The 18080-nt window shown below is 37.4% G+C and overlaps 1 protein-coding gene across 1 annotated transcript in view; it reads right to left on the bottom strand.

Moving 5' to 3' along the window:
* The window catches only part of ARL8B (ADP ribosylation factor like GTPase 8B), a 52187-nt gene that overhangs the window by 6190 nt on the left and 27917 nt on the right, over positions 1 to 18080 (bottom strand). The window contains 5 exon segments of the mRNA XM_032290538.1: positions 168 to 238; positions 499 to 566; positions 1270 to 1363; positions 1784 to 1857; positions 4413 to 4493. Coding sequence (XP_032146429.1) covers positions 168 to 238; positions 499 to 566; positions 1270 to 1363; positions 1784 to 1857; positions 4413 to 4493 — 388 coding nt within the window.

The following is an 18080-nucleotide window of genomic DNA, read 5'->3' as shown; positions in this document are numbered from 1 at the left end:
TATATTTGTTGTCAAAAGGTATAATATCTATTCTTTTTTCTCAGGCAAAAGCAACAGTACTCTGTAAAGAAAGTCACTTAATGAGAAATTGAGATAATAAGCTGTAAAAAAATAGACATTCCTTCCAATGATACCCATTTCTTCCAAAATTACCAGTCGTTTCTTACCTATATTATCCTTTTCTTTGCAAGAAATTGAATAGCAGCAAATTTCTCTATCCTGAATAGCAGACAGATTCCTATGAGAAGAATTAAGAGGGTAAGTTTGTGCTTAGAACAGCTGTCATCCTTATCACTTCATTCAATTTTACTCATTAGTTTTATTACCATACTAAAGAAATAATTTTAGCAATCCTAAAATGTTAGGATTCGTTTCTCTGATAGGCCAGGTTTATCTACATTAAAAAACAATGGCTATGATCACTAGGAATAACATATCAAGTGGGCAAAATAAGGTAATTTAGAATGAAGTTATTAAAATAGCATACTCAAGACATACATTTTTTCAATTAGCTGTTTCTCATCCAAGGCATTAGGAAGATCTCTCTTGTTTCCAAGCACTAGCACCTTTAAAAATAAACGATAAGAGCACACTTTTATGTAAAAAAAAAAAAATCATAGAAGTTTATCATCTTGACATGTGAAGACATAAAATTAAGATGTTAACACATTCCATAATATTAAGGCATATTTGTGTAACTGGGGCCTATCTCATTCATTTCCTTGCTCATATTGGTATTCGCTTAACTCCTACAAGGTAGGTGGCCCTTAATTCAGTCTGTGGCTGCCAACTTCTATTTAAGATATTCTCAGTCTATGCTATGCATTCTGCTATTCTTAATACATGGTTAGTATCCCTTATCCAAAATGCCTGGGACCAGAAGTGTTTCAAATTTTGGAAATTCATAGCCCCTTGCACCTTTCTTCCTAGCACTTAGAGCTGCATTATTCAAATGTTTTCAGAGTATCTACCATTCCCACTAAACGATAAGGTCCATGACAGCACGGAGTGCATTTCTAGTGATTTCTGTTCATCACTGTATCTCCAGGCCTAACCACTGCGACTGCTGCATAGTAGTTTGGTAGATATCTGGTTACAAGATTCATATTTAGCACAATGCCCAGTGTATGGCACATACATGTAAACAAGTCTGCCAGATTTTTTAAAGAAAAACATTGTACTGATTTCAAACATAGTATGATTGTTTAATTATCATAATTAATATCATTATATAATTACAATGTAAAATAACAAGTATTCCATACTTACTGGAATTCCTTGTAACTGTGGTTTATCTAGAAGATTATGTAGCTCATTTCGGGAAGCTTCTATCTTTTCACGATCTGCAGCATCTATCATGTAACTTAAAAAAATGAAGTGATCTCAATATACCTTCTCCATATGCTTTGATAAGACAACTAGTATTACTGATTTTTAATTTTCATAAAATTTACATTATTGAAATTGTTAACCAAAATAAATTACGTCCTAAAGAAAGGTTCAGCACCCTTTAACACTTTTTAACTAGACTGTTTTTAAAGACTAATACATGATAGTAAAACGTATACTCCTTAGCTCTTAGCTACATAAACAAAAAACATAAATAAAGCTCTCATTCTATGATAACTATTTTTTAAATCCCATGTTAACAGAATTACACTAGGATATTAGCTAAGAAAGATCTGTATTGCCTGATATAAAAATTGAGCCTCTGGAAATATTAAAATGAACTTTCCTGTTTGGCACCTAAATTGATTTAAAAACAAACAAAAAAACCGCTTACACAATAGCATTGACTCCTCTGCAATACCGCTCCCACATGCTTCGAAATCGGGGTTGTCCTCCTATGTCCCAGATCTTTAAATCAAGACAAGGTAATTCTTAATAAATATATTTCAAATAAATGATTCAAAGAGGAAGTAGCAGAAAAAGAGAAAGACCAGAAAGATATACTTATTTCTACAACGTTAGAGACAAAGTGCTCCTGAAAAACTTGACCTCAAACAGCTCTTAATCTGGAAATTCTTGGGGCCACTTCTAAACTTGAAGTCCATATTTAATACATTTATAATACATCTAAAATTTTGCTTGAGCAAAGATTTGTCCAAAAGTTTGCCTATTAACTAATACACTTCTAATACTGAAAATATGTGCTTATGATAACACTTTTAAAAGCTCAGAACCATGCATCCAGATTTGAATGCCAAGACAGAAAACAACAATTCAGAATCTATTAAAGCCTAATTGTCTAATTTGTTCTACATTAATGCCTAACGTTTAAAATTATCCTGTAAATAAGTAACCAACATTTCCACATAGATGTTTTTCTTGCATAAAATTATTTTGGCCAGGTGTGGTGGCTCACGCCTGTAATCCCAGCACTTTGGGAGACCGAGGCGGGTGGATCACTTGGGGTCAGGAGTTCGAGACCAGCCTGGCCAACATGGTGAAATCCCATGTCTACTGAAAATACAAAACATTAGCCAGGCATAGTGGCGGCCACTTGTAATCCCAGATACTCAGGAGGCTGAGACAGGAGAATCACTTGAATCCAGGAGTCGGAGGTTGCAGTGAGCCGAGATCTCGCCATTTAGCCTAGGCAACAAAAGTGAAACTCTGTCTCAAAAAAATAAAATAAAAGTATTTTATCCATATGAAAGCCACCATCCATAATCATTTTATTATTGTCTACTCCACAGGGCATCACGCTAGACACTGGGCTACATCAAAGTCTCAAGTCATGGTATTTATCTTTAAGAGGCTTCCACAGTTTAACTACTGAACTGGTAACAAGCATAAAGAAACATGCACATGACTAGATCTGGAACTTCATTAGACGAGCCACGGAGATATTAGTGAACAGCTTCTGTGAACCACAATAATTGGGCAAAATGAACATTAAGACTCAGGCCATGAAAATAAACTTCCATGAACTACTGAAACAAACCAAACCAAAGCAAACCAAAAAGCTAAAACCCTGCCTCTAATAAGCAGTTCAACAGTCCATGATTTAGATGGATGTGGTGGTTCATGCCTGTAATTCCAGCTACTTAGAAGGCTGATAAGGAAGGATTGCTAAAGGCAGGAGTTCAAGACCAGTCTGAGTAACACAGTGAGGCGCTACCTCTAAAAAAAATTTTTTTTAATTAGCTAGGTACAATGGCATGCACCTGTAGTCCCAGGGGCAATGAGCTATAATTTTGCCACTATACTCCAACATGGATGACACAGCAAGACCCTGTCTATTTAAAAAAGAAAGAAAGAAAACAGTCCATGATTTAAACTTGTCGAATTCATTTTAAAAAGAAAATTGTGTTAAACAGCTAGTTAACTTTTTCCTATTTTATAGTTTCAATTTTAGGGCTTAATAGTAAAGAAAGGGAAAATGGCCGGGTGCAGTGGCTCACACTTACAATCCCAGCACTTTGGGAGGCTGAGACTGGCGGATCACAAGGTCAGGAGTTCAAGACCAGCCAACAAATTAAACTAGAAATACAAAATTAGCCAGGCATGATGGCACATGACTATAATCCCAGCTACTTGGGAGGCTGAGGCAGGTGAATTGCTAGACCCGGGAGGCAGAAGTTGCAGTGAGCTGAGATTGGGCCATTGCACTCCAGCCTGGGCAACAAAACTCCATCTCAAAAAATAAAAAGCGAAAAGGGAAAATTAGGCTACAGAATTTGCTACCACAAATATAACACTTAACTAGCAAAATTTTAAATACAGTATAACTTTCAATATAAAATATTATTCATGAAATAATGTAATACCACATTCCAATTCCAAATACTCTTAAAGATGGGATCTTTTTTCCCTAGGAGCATCTAAATTTCAAATATTACTTCTGCCAACACATAAGTGGGCTAAGTTCTTTATGAGTATAACTCTTATACATTTTTTAATTATTGGAGAAATGAATTAAAAATGTTTAATTTTTGAGAAACAAATGGATTAAAAATCTATTCTTCGTCAAGCGTAGTGGGTCAAGCCTGTAATCCCAGCACTTGGGGAGGCGGTGGCAGGTGGACCATTTGAGGTCAGGAGTTGAGCCCAGCCTAACAGACATGGTGAAACCCTGTCTCTACTAAAAATACAAAAAATTAGCTGGGTATGGTGGCACAAGCCTATAATCTTAGCTATTTGGGAAGCTGAGGCAGGAGAATCACTTGAACCCAGAAGGCGGAGGTTGCAGTGAGTGGCAATTGTATGACTGCACTCCAGCCTGGGTGATAGAGCGAAACTCTTGTCTCAAAAAAAAAAAAAAAAAAAAAAAAAAAACTATACTTTTGAAACATGCACATTCATTATTGAAGAACTGCAAATTTTCAGTAAATACCGAGAAATAAACAGAAAAAGTCCTAGGTGTCTACACTAACAATTTAATTTCACGTGGCAATAAAATAACGTACCTTTATTGTGACGTTACCTTTAGTTACCTTCCTCATGTTGAAGCCCACTGTGGGTATCATATCTTCACTGAACTGACCTGACTGAACAAAATACAATATTTGAAGTTAGACTAATCAATATCTATAATGACACTGCATAAACTTCCAATATCAACATTACAATTGTACCCATTTTGGTAAATACTTTTTTACTGTTGGTAACAATCTACTTTAAGAATATGTTCCTACAGCCGTAATTCTTGAAGAGACGCATTATTTTGTTCTGGCAAAGATATATTCTCCCATTTAAAAAAACATATTTTTGAAACTAATTTTTTACATATTTCCTTAAGATAAAAACAATTTTTATATTACAAATACAAGAGAAAATTTATAAATTGGTTTGCCTAGATGTACATTTTCATACACAAAGTAGATGAAAATCAGAAATAAAACTTTCAGCATTTAAATTATTCTGATAATAGCTATTAAAATTCACTGCTAAATAGCGTTTCCAAGTCTGTCTTTCAATAAGGCTTATAAAATGTTTTGTCACACACAAGTTCTCCATTTTATGCAATCGATTTTGTTCTCTTTTTGTTTCTAATCTCAATGTCATTAGAAGATTTGGTTTCTAATCTTCGATAGTATTCTTCTAATACTATGTGACTTTTTCAAATTTAAAACATGTATCCAACTGGAATATGACTATATACAGTACTATAGTAAAGTCTCTTTTTCCAAACAGATAACTTACAATCATCCCAACACTAATTAAAGAATCTTTGTTTGGCCAGTCTCGGCAGATCACGCCTGTAATCCCAGCACTTTGAGAGGCCAAGGTGGGCAGATCACCTGGGGTCAGGAGTTCAAGACCAGCCTGGCCAACATGGTGAAACCTTGTCTCTACTAAAATACAAAAATCTGCCAGGCATGATGGCGGGAGCCTGTAATCCCAGCTACTTGGGAGGCTGAGGCAAGAGAAGTGCTTGAACCCAGGAAGCACAGGTAGCAGTGAGCCAAGAATGTGCCAGTGGCACTCTAGCCTGGATGAAAGAGTTGAGACTCCCTCTCAAACAAACAAACAAAATCTGTCTTTTCCCAACTACTTAAAAATGGTATGTCAGGCCAGGAGTGATGGCTCACACCTGTAATCCCACTACTTTTCGGGGCCAAGGCGGGTGAATCACTTGAGGTCAGGAGTTTAAGACTAGCGTAGCCAATATGCTAAAACCCCGTCTCTACTAAAAATACAAAAAAATTAGCCAGGCATGGTGGGCTGCACCAGTAATCCCAGCTATTTGGGAGGCTGTGGCAGGAGAATCACTTGAAGAGGTAGAGATTGCACTGAGCCAAGATTGTGCCACTGCACTCTAGCCTGGGCAACAGAATGAGACTCCATCTCCAAATAAATAAATAATAATAAGTGATTCGTCAAACACCATAGACAGACAGTTATGTATCTGGGTCCTTAATTCTTTTCCATTACTCTGTTTATTCCTGAATAAACACTAGGCTTATTACTATAATTTATACTAGGTATTATTCTATATAGCTGATGAAAAATTTGGGATTTTTTGGTATTATCTTCACTCATCACCCACATTCCAAATAAACTTCAGAGATTAGTAATTTTTGCTAAAACATTAACTGGAATTACACTATATGTATTAATTTTAGAAAAATCACCCTTTGTCAACTCAGTATTTAACCACTATCAAGTCTTTTCATTCGGGCAGGTGGTTTGTCCACTTCATCATTCCAATCTTTTATATTTTTCAGTAAAGTATCATGATTCTCATAAGTCTTACATATTTCTTGCCATATTCTCTATTTTGACTGCTCTTGTGAAGTACATCTTAATAAGTCACAATTATTACTGATTTTAAGTATTTATATTTTATTCACATTAGCAAATTTCTCAGTTAATTTCTCAGTTGACTTTACTCTTACATTTTTAGGTTAACAACCCAGGATTAACAAATACCTCAACAGGGACTGGTTAAACAAACAGGACTATTTTTAAGGCCTTAACACTGGGCAATTATTTGCTATGACCTTATGCTAGTCACATACACATGTATTCCAAAATTGTCTGAAGTCCTGAGCACAATGAATTCCAAGTGTAAAAATAACTTCCTCTACAGAACTCGGATTCTGCCTTTTCTTAACAGTTCGGTGGAGTTTTGATTAATTTCAGAAAAAAAATGTTAACACAACCATAATCATTAATTTCACTTATATTACACATCATTCTCAGGACTTTCACATATGTGATTGTATTTGAAAATTTAGTCATTATATCAAAACTAGTTATATCAAAACTAAGTCACGATAGAAGATAAATGGTCAATAACCTCATGAAAAGATGTTCAACTCACTAATCATTAGGGAAATGCACAAAAAGATACCACATAACATCCAGTAGGATGGCTACTATTAAGAGAAAAAGCAAAAAAAAAAGAAGAAGAAACAAAGTCAGCAGTGGAAAGGATGTAGAGAAACAAGAACTCTTCTACACTGCTGGTATGCTGCTAGTAGGAAGGTAAAATGGTATAGCTGCTATAGAAAACGGTATGGCAGTTCCTCAAAACCTAAAAATAGAATTAGCATATGATCCAGCAATTTAACTTCTAAATATACACCCAAAAGAAATGAAGACATTTTGCTAAGTGAAATAAGCCAGCAGTGTGTGACACAAACACACACGCTGTATTTCACTTATATGAGGTACCTAAAGTAGTCAGATTCATAAAGACAGAAGGTATTAATAGAATGGTAGCTGACAGAGGCTTGGAGGAGGGGAGAATGGGAAATTGTTTAATGGGTATGAAATTCCAGTTTGCAAAGATAAAAACTTTCTAGAAGTAGACAGTGATAATGGTTACATGGTGTGAATGTACTTAACACTACTGAACTGCACACTTATAAATGATTAAGATGATACATTGTTTTGTGTATTTTACCAAAATTTTAAAAAACTAATCATGATATAGGGACAATTATTACCATGTTATAGAACAGGTAGTAGAGTCCCAAGGTCATAGGGCTAAATCACGATTGTATTTTTCTTAAATATTTTATAGGTATTGATCGACTTATGACCTATGCAACTTACGACCATTTGCCTTTATGACCACAATCGCTAGCCACGACTGCTCCACGTCTGGCAGCGCAAATGTTGGGCGTACGAGAGTGCGGACCAGCCTCCGGCAGCACTACCATCTCCGCGTGCATATAGCCTACTCAACTTACGACCAAATCGTTTTACGACCTGTCCGACGGAACCTTTTTCTGGTTGTAAGTCGAGCACTAGCTGTAATTGCAATTATATTTATTATGACAGGCTTTAATTAATCTCTGAGGAGAGATCTATGTGAGATAATGCTCACTTATTACGTATCATTAGGAAACAGGTGTTTTAAATAATGAAGAGGCAGGAAATAGTACTTTTTAGGTCCCAATCTTTATAACTAGCTTGCATAGAAAGCTTTCTAAAAGGCAATACACACTTGGCTAACTTCTCACACACAATCTATAGAAAATGATTTAATGTGTTCTCAATGTTTCAGGGTCACTTTACTGCAAAACAAAAAAACTAAATTAGATAACCCTCAAGGGCCCTTCTGGGGTTAACATTTTCTGATTATGAACATCAATTACAGCACCACTCCATGATAAAATAATGTAGGGGGCTGCGGTATACTGAGGTATCCCTGAGCTTTCTCAGGGGTTCATTTATCTCTTTTCTTTACCTTGGCCAACACTTAACAACTTTCCTGTAATTCAGCTGCTACCACTAACATGCAAAAACCAAAAATGAGCTATTCCAGTCCTTGAGTTTTTACTCCAAAATATCTTGAGTACAGCACGATATTCAACAAATATTTGTTTAACAAAGTAAGAGTTATTAGGGCCCAGCACAATGGCTGAAGCTTGTAATTCCAGCGCTTTGGGAGGCCAAGACAGGCAGGTTGCTGGGGCCCAAGAGTTCAAGACTAGCATGGGTGACATGGCAAAATCTCATCTCTACAAAAAATACAAAAATTAGCCAGGTGTGGTGATTGCGTCTGTAGTCCCAGCTACTGAGGAGGCTGGGGTGAGAGAATCGCTGGAGCCTGGGAGGTGGAGGTGGCAGTAAGCCAAGACTGTGCCACTGTATTCCAGCCTGGACAATAGAGTGACAGCCTGTCTCTAAAAGAAAACAAAAAAGTTACAGGCCATGAAGGAGGAAAATGCTGGAACTCCTCTGCCAAAAAACTGCTTAACTTTGATCCATGAATTTTGTGCAATAATTACTTTATGGACGTGGAAGCATTTTCTACTTCTTGCCTAGTGTCCAATCCTAATCATCACTTTTCAAAGCTCGTGTTGAACAACCACTCAGTTAGCAGTTGTGCACTAAAGAGCTGAGAATTTATGTCCGTGCTATCAATAAACTGCTTAATTAAGACTACAGGCTGGAGAAACATGTTTAGAAAATACTTAGTTGTATATCATTCTACTTATTTTAACAAATTGAACAAACACATATAATACTAAGCACTTTGAAATTCCATCGTGACAAGTGAAAAATTAAAAAAAATACCAAGCACTTAATAAATATTAATCAACATAGCTTATTTAATTGTTATAACAACCCAGTGAAATAAGTGGCATTATCATCATTTCTCAGATGAGAAAAACAAGGCAATGCCAGATTAAGTCACTTGCCTTAAGTCACATTGTTCTTAAGATCTGGATAGTAAAGAGTTAATCTGACTTTGAGGGAAGAGTAGAGAAATAAAAGTAGTCCTTCCTTATTCTTGGGGGATACGTTCCAAGAACCCCAGTGGATGCCTGACATCACAGATAGAACCTAACCCTATGTACACTATGTTTTTTTCAATACATACATACCTATGATAAAGCTTAATTTATTTTACTGTTTTTTGAGATGGAATCTCGCACTGTCGCCTAGGCTGGAGTGCAACGGCATAATCTTGGCTCACTGCAAACTCCACCTCCCAGTTTCCAGCGATTCTCCAGCGTCAGCCTCTCGAGTAGCTGGAAGTACCGGTGTGCACCACCACACCCAGCTAATTTTCTGTATTTTTGGTAGAGACAGTGTTTCATTACGTTGGTCAGGCTGGTCTCAAACTCCTGACCTCATGATCCACCTGCCTCAGTCTCCCAAAGTGCTGGGATTACAGGCATGAGTCACCATGCCTGGCTGATAAAGCTTAATTTATAAATTAGGCACAGTACTCTTGTGCTTTGGAGTCATTATTAAAGAAAAGGAGGATTACCTGGACACAAGCACTGCAATACCTCAAGAGTCAATCTGATAAACTAGGCAGCTACCAGGTGACTAAGTGGAGGGTCAACTATACAGTGGGGATTTATGCTGGACAATGGGATGATGCACACTCCACATGTGATAGGGCAAGATTTCAAAACACTACTTAGAACTGTGTTCAGTTTAAAACTTATGAATCGTTTAGTTCTGGAATTTTCCATTTAATATTTTCAGAGGTTGAGCATAGGTAACTTAAACTGGAAAGCAAACCATGGATAAGTGGAACTACTGTATGCTTTCATGCCTGCCTTCTTACATGCCATAATCACACGTGGCACTCACTGTGATTTTGTGATGGCAGATGGAGCTGCCACTGTCACAATGCTTACCCTCCTATAAGCCAGTTGCAAGGCAGTGTACCTGGAATTTGGTTGAGCAAAATAAGATGGCAAAAAGACGACTATTCTCAAAGTCAGGGAATCTTATTATCAATTATGCTACTTACTAACCAGCACCAAGTCATCTGACCTTGGGAGTCAGCTTCCTTATTGAGAAAAAGGAAATTGGAAGGGTATCTCCAACGTCACTTTCAGCCCTAACATTTATGGTTTTATGTTAAATTCATAGGCCGTTCATTTAAAATACCGGGAAGCAAGGAGATGAATGCTACAACAGCAAAAAATGTGGCTTTCCACAAATTCGTTAGCATACCAAAGGCTAAAGCAGACCTTGTCCAAGAAAGTTCTATCAGTGTCAACTTCACTTTGCAGAGCTTACCTAAATTTTCTACTAGAGATCTCAGAAATGAGACAAATGGAAAATGTTGAAGAACGTAAAGAGAGGAACCAAAGTTAACAGCAGGAAGACTGAACACGAGGCAGTGAACCTCTAATAGTGAAAGGACATCTTACTAAAGATACCTTAAGACGGCTGGGCACGGTGGCTCATGCCTGTAATCCTAGCACTTTGGTAGGCCAAGGCAGGTGGATTGCCTGAGCTCAGGAGTTCAAGACCAGCATGGACAATGTGATAAAACCCCACCTCTACCAAAATATAAAAAATTAGCCAGGCATAGCGGCACGTCCTTATAGTTCCAGCTACTCCAGAGGCTGAGACAATCGCTTGAACCCAGGAGGCAGAGGTTGCAGTGAGCTGAGGACACACCACTGCACTCCAGCCTGGGCCAAAAAAAATAAAAAAGATATCTTAAGACAATAGAAATGGGTGAGGGGCAGGTGCAACTATTCTCTGTAAACAGATTAATGTACCAGAGTTATGCTGTGCACTGACTGCTTGTAAACAGTGATATCAGATACTAGAAAGAACACAGTGAAATCCTCTTCATATGTTTCAGTGCTTTCAAAGTAGAGTAGCACTAAATGGATTAGGTTAGATTTTAGAACTGCTCTTTTAAATGAAGAAATACAGAAAGCAAGCTATTAAAAACAACATGGAAAATGAGGCTTCTGTTTGCATGACCTGTCCATCTATAGCAGCAGTCTAATCCAACACAACAAAATTGAAAAGACAAATAGAAAAACACCTACTTTAACAAATGTCTCATGGTCTTTTTCTCTAAGAATCTTAAGGGTATGATTATCAAGCCGCTCTTAAGAAGCATGACAAAGCCTCACACTAACTTTTTTCTATTGGTACAGCGCAGAAGAAACTACTTTTCACATGCTAAGCAGAGTGGTCTTTTCTTTCTTTTTAAAACAAAACACACTAGGACTCAATTGTTTAATTCCAAAATTCACACACTGGGCAAGTGAGAAGATATGACCAAATAAATACCCAAATTAGTCATTTTCCTAAGAACTTTTAATTCATACATAAAATAACTCTAAGTACCAATACTCATTTTTCAAACTAGTAATAGTATTATGCTTTCTATATTTCTGTAGTAAATGGAATTTATATTTCAATTTACATTAGTAAGAAAAAGAAATGCAATTGATTTTTTTTTTCTGGCAAAGTACTTAAAATGAAAGGTAATCAGATACTGTACTCATCTAGGGGGAGATTTTGATGAAGAGCACGATGTTTCACAATCCGAAAGTATATCCCCACAAACCAATTATTAGTTGCAAGATGGGAAAAACTAGTAATTATACAATGGAGAAATCAACCAACACTTTATGTGATCAAAACTAGTAACTCAATGATGCTCACATTAACATCATGTGCCTAGAGACATGATACCATTAGAAGGACACAATATCCTCTACGTAGTCTTCCAGCTGAGAATATATATACACAACAGAATGTAATCATCAGATAAACCCAAAATGAGGAACGCTCTATTTAAAAGAAGGGTTGTTTGTGAATTTTCAAAAATGTCAATGCCAGAAAAAGAAGATCTGTAGAAATGTTTCAGATTAAAGGAGGCTAAAGAGACATGACAACTAAAAGCGGTATATGATCCTAGACTGGATCTCGTACTGAAGGGCAAAAATGGCTACAAATGATATTATCGTTGGGTCAATCGACAAAAATGGAATAAAAATCTACGATGCATCCACTTTTAAATGTACTAAAGTTGGTAACTATACTCATGTAAAAAAAATCCCTATTCTTAGAAACCACATACTTAGAAAAAAAGGGTCTCATCCTCCAATATTTCAGAAAACTAAATGCTATAGGTGATACAAATACATATCAGAAAGCAAATGAGGTAAAATGTTAACCACAGTTTGATCCTAGAAAAGGGTATGAGTGCTGTTTGCAATGCATTTATTTCTGCAACTTTTCTATAAATTTTAAATTATTTCCAAATAAAACAAATTTTAAATAGAAATCAAATACCATCCTTATTCTTTATTGTATCAAGTGCATCCGCAAACAGAAGATAAATTAGTCATGCTACTACCACTTATCACCTACTACAATAATAAATAATAGCAAATTCATGAATAGAATCAATCATAAGGGATTCTGACAATTAGTTCAGGAAAAAGTAGAAGAGTTATAACTAAAGTTAACCCTTGAACTACATAGGTTTGAAGTGCTTATGGGTCCATTTACATATGTAATTTTTTCCAATCAAATCCAAATCAAAAATACAGTATTCATGGGATTCGAAAACCTAATATATGGGAGGCGGGGAGCAACTTTTCATATGTGCAAGGCCAACTTCAGGACTTGAATATGTAGAGATTTTAGTATACGGAGGTGGCACTGGAGCCAATCTCCTGCATATACCAAGGGACAAGGGTAATCATATTCTGTTCTTTATTTTCCTCCTCTTTACAGTAGTCATTGTAAACACACACATTGTATTCGAATATGATATCCCCTTTACAGCACTTTCTTCCCCTCTACCCTCCGCCGCTGCCGCCCAAGATGGAGTTTTGCTCTTGTCCCCCAGGTGGAGTGTGATGGCGCCACCTCAGCTCACTACAACCTCTGCCTCCTGGGTTCAAGAGATTCTCCTGTCTCAGCCTCCCGAGTAGCTGGGATTACAGGTGTGTGGCACCATGCCTAGCTAATTTTTGTATTTTTACTAGCAACAGGGTTTCACCATGTTGGCCATGCTGGTCTTGAACTCCTGACCTCAGGTGATCCACCCACCTTGGCCTCCCAAAGTGCTGGGATTATAGGCATGAGCTACCATGCCTGGCAGCACTCTCATTTTTAAGGCACTAGAAAATATGTTCATATACAGGGTGACCTGTGGCCAAGAAAAAAAAAAAGAAAGAAAGAGAAAATATGTTCATAATTATTCACTACAGTAACATTTCAAGGATCATACATATAATGTTCATTTTCTCCCAATTTCAGAACACTTTGCTCAATTTTTCCTTAAATAGTTTCCCAAAAGTCAATTAATTTGATGTTTTATGTGCAAATTTGAATTTACTTCCAACCACAGACAAAATTCCTTCCCAAAAGATTTTAGTTAAAAAGTACATGTTAAAAGATATGCTGGGCACAGTGGCTCACGCTTGCAATCCCAGCACTTTGGGAGGCTGAGGTGGGCAGATCGCCTGAGATCAGAAGTTTGAGACCAGCATGGACAACATAGTGAAACCTCATCTCTACTAAAACTATAGAAAATTAGGTGGGTGTGGTAGCAAGCACCTGTAGTTCCAGCTACTTTGCAGGCTGAGGCAGGAGAGTTGCTTCAACCAGGGAAGCAGAAAGCAGAGGCTGCATGAGGTGAAATCATGCCACTGCACTCTGGCTTGGGTGACAAAGCAAGACCTGGTCTCCAAAAAAAAAAGGGAGCTAAACACTGAGTACACACAGACATAAAGAGAGGTCCGACAAACATGGGAGACTCCAAAATTGGGGAGAGGGCAAGGACTGGGAAACTATTGGGCAGTATGCTCACTATTTGGGTGACAAGATCAGTAGAAGCCCAAACCTCAGCATCACACAATATACCCATGTAACAAGCCTGCCCAAGTTCCTCTGAAATCTGTAATAAAAATAAAAGATTCGGCTGGGCGCGGTGGCTCAAGCCTGTAATCCCAGCACTTTGGGAGGCTGAGGCGGGTGGATCACGAGGTCAAGAGATCGAGACCACCCTGGTTAACATGGTGAAACCCCGTCTCTACTAAAACTACAAAAAATTAGCTGGGCATGGTGGCACGTGCCTGTAGTCCCAGCTACTCAGGAGGCTGAGGCAGGAGAATTGCCTGAACCCAGGAGGCGGAGGTTGCGGTGAGCCGAGATCACGCCATTGCACTCCAGCCTGGGTAACAAGAGCGAAACTCCGTCTCAAAAAATAAAATAAATAAATAAATAAATAAATAAATAAAAGATTCATTTGGGCAGTTAGGTCGAATAAAGTATCTCAAAACTCCATTGGGTTTATTTTTGTTTCGGGAGAAGGTGCTCTTCTGTAATTAGGATGGTGAATTAAGTAGCATACAAAAATTTTAAACTAATACTTCAAATTCCTTAGGGATATAATCAGTTAAGGCCTCCTTTCCCTGATGGCCCAAATTCTCCCCATGGGCCAACATCCCAGATAAAACAAACTCAGAAATTACTTCTCTGGAACAAATCAAATAAAACCTTCTACAAAGTCATAACATTCCAAGATTATCGTTTCAAAACTGACATAATGTACAACAATACAGACTCAAACAAATCTTCTAACTCTTCCAAAACACCAGCCAGAAAGATAAAGGCAACCTCATGTTCTTGCTAAGAACAGGCACCCTGTGTAGACTGTAGCCTGGATGCCAATGTTTCATCTAGTCTACTAATCCAAATGGACTGACAACCTGAGCTCAGGGAATGACTTTCTCTTTCATCTGTGGCATCTGCATAGATGAAGAAGTGGCTATAGCTCTCATACTATCCATTTATGAATTCTGGCTCTAGTTGTTCTAAGGTAGACAGGCCAATTGTAAAAGACTGCTTCACAAATGATCCAGTGACGAGCAAACAATTCATGCAGCTGCCTTTTCTGTACCTTAACAGCATACACAGATAACAAATCTATGCTATACTGATTTATAAACACCTACCGCTGTTCACTTTTTCCTGTGGTCTTACAAAGTCTTAAAGCTACTTTGTCTCTGCCTCTATATACTCCCTTAGTCATCAGTCAGCAGTAATTCAACAATAGAGAAAAAGAAAAGTAGAGAAACTAGGAAACAAACATACAAACATCACATAATAAATATATGCTATGCAAAACAGAGGAGGTTGTATGAGGTGACTGAGGACCAACTGAAATCAGAACACAGCAAGGAATGTTTCTGTAGAGTGCCTACCTGCTGTGCTATTTGAAAATGAGTCAAGAAATCTAAATTTCAGTCCTAGCTGTGTCACTTTGATTATGTTATAGACACAGAGAACTCTAAACCCTCTTAATCAGAATGCAAAGGTGTTGTCTCCTTTCTCCTTACTGCTGCTTCTCCTAAGTGCCCAGATTAGCACAAACCTTCAAGTGTTTACTACCCTCTTCACTCCTTTTTTTCTTTCCTACTCCCAAACAGCTGCCTCGTCTATGAGGCAAACGGATGCACTCAAACCCTTAAGATGAAATATTTAATTCTTAACTGCTATACTGTTTTTGCAAACCACTCAAACATTGCCTCTCTTGATGTTAGGCCCTTGATATACTTGGGACTGAAGACCACACCTGAAGGCAAGACTCCAAGTTTCAGGGTTAATATTGCTGAGGTTTTTTTGTTTTGTCTTTTTTTTTTTTTTTTTTTTTGATGTTGTTGAGTTTATGGTAATTTGGAAAGCACTCAGATTTGCCTTCTGGAACAGGTGCTGAATAGTTTATTTTTTTCAAGGTAACTAGTGGTAAAGGCAGATGCAGTGGCTCATGCCTGTAATCCCAGCACTTTGGGAGGCCGAAGTGGGTGTATAGCTTGAGGCCAGCTTGGGCAACAAAGCAAGACCCTGTCTCTAGAAAAAAATACAAAACTTTGCCAGGTGTTGTAGGGTGTGCCTGTGGTCCCAGCTACTTGGGAGGCTGAGCTGCGAGGATGGCTTGAGCCTGGGAGGCAGAGGTTGCAGTGAGCTGAGATTGTGCCACTGCACTCTACCCTGGGGGACAGAGCAAGACTCTGTCTCAAAAGAAAAAAAAAAGAAAAAAAGAAAAAAAAAAAACACCTAGTGGCAAGTTTCATTTATCCTGTCAAGATACATAACATCCCAAATAGTAGCAACATGGATTTTTAAATAGTTCTTTTTGAATGGGAACATTAAAACTCAGTGAAAAACTCATTACATTTTCTTTAGCATTATGCTATGAAAATCGAATATAGGGAATAAAACTTCTCTAGATAATTTTTTAAATTGTTTTTATTACAGATCAACTGGTCATATCACATCTGGATAACTTTCTGTAAAGCATAATGACACAGGAACTCTCCAACCACTAATTACATGCTGTCATTCCAATTCTAACTCACTTGAAACAACTAATTAATTCTACTGTCTGCTAATACAAATGGAGCTACTTTGCAGCAACCTCCTTTACAAAGACAACTCTTGAGGATTAAAATGTTCTCCAAACTACAATTTCAATTAGGAGCCTGAAAACTCATTCTTGCTAACCTCTATTTCTGAAAAATAGTCATTTTAAAAGGTCTCTAAAGATTATTTTGTATGATCACTATACCTTTCATTAACAGCATTCTAATAATGGTGCTACTAAATCTATATCCAAACAACTGTTGAATAAAAATTCAACTTGCTTGTCTGTGATTAGTTTGCTAGTGAGTATCCCTTGTCAACCACCCATCATTTTCACTCAGATAAATATTCAGAAACATTGATGAGCCAACAGCAATATAAAAATGGACACTAAAAGAAATCTTAAGGCTAGAGCTTGAGCAAATAACACTGTTCGTCAACATGTGAATCACTAAAGCTAGCTATCTGGATATATTTCCCGCGAAAATCAAAGGTCCACCATAATCCTTAATAAACACCTGCCTTTTTTACTGTTCACATGCAGGCTGTGTGGGATTCTAAAGTAGGGAGCATGAATGTTGGGGTTATTAGTATACCGGTCACATTTTCGGGCCTTGATACTATTGTCCTGGTTGGTCTCTAAACATTTGTACTTCTTTCTGAAGGTTTGCATTTTTACCATAGAAACTTTTTAAAATTAAGAAAATAACTTTATTTAGAAGTTTCTTTTCCTCTTTCTTGTAAAACTGGGTACTTAAGGAACTAAAATGAGAAAAAGACTTGTCACTGTATGCCCTTCTATGGGTACAAATGCTGGCTGTTCAAAAAGAAAAAAAAAACTGTAAAAAGAAAAAAGTTTCCTTCTAAATCTATTTCTAGGTTTCTATTACTGAACTTAAAAAGGGAGAATTTCTAGAGCTACCCAAGATAGTAAGATACGTTTGTAAGAAAAGTCCTTTGGTCTTTTTTTTTTTTGAGACAAGGTCACTCTGTCACCCAGGCTGGAGTACACTGATGTGATCATGGCTCACTGCACCCGTGACTTCCCAGGCTCAGGTGATCCTCCCTCCTCAGCCTCCCAAGTAACTGGAACAATAGGCACGCATCACCACAAATATTTGTACAAAATACAAAAATGAGCCAGGCATGGTGGTGTGTGCCTGTAGGTGGGGGTTTCGCGATGTTGCCCAGGCTGGTCTCAGACTCCTGGGCTCAAGTGATCCTTCAGCCTTGGCATCCCAAAGTACTAGTATTGCAGGCATGAGCCACCCTGCCTGGCTGTGTCCTTCAGTTAAAAAAAAAAAAAAAAAAAAAAAATCCCTTACGGAGGAAGGCTTCAGTATACACTACAAATGTGTCACCTATAAACAACAGAATGAATTTCATATTCATTAAAATTTTAAAAGCCTAATATTTATTAAGACATATTAAAGTAAGACAGAACCAAAGGACTAATAAAAGAAAATTTTAAATGTCATTTATAAGGCGCATTCTAAAATAGTAATGTTAAAATAGTAATCGCA

The sequence above is a fragment of the Sapajus apella genome, unplaced genomic scaffold (assembly GCF_009761245.1).
Source record: "Sapajus apella isolate SASKATOON/1434 unplaced genomic scaffold, GSC_monkey_1.0 scaffold23, whole genome shotgun sequence".
NCBI lineage: Eukaryota > Metazoa > Chordata > Mammalia > Primates > Cebidae > Sapajus > Sapajus apella.
The sequence above is the reverse complement of the archived record's forward strand: the minus strand, read 5'-3'. Positions and strand labels throughout refer to the sequence as shown.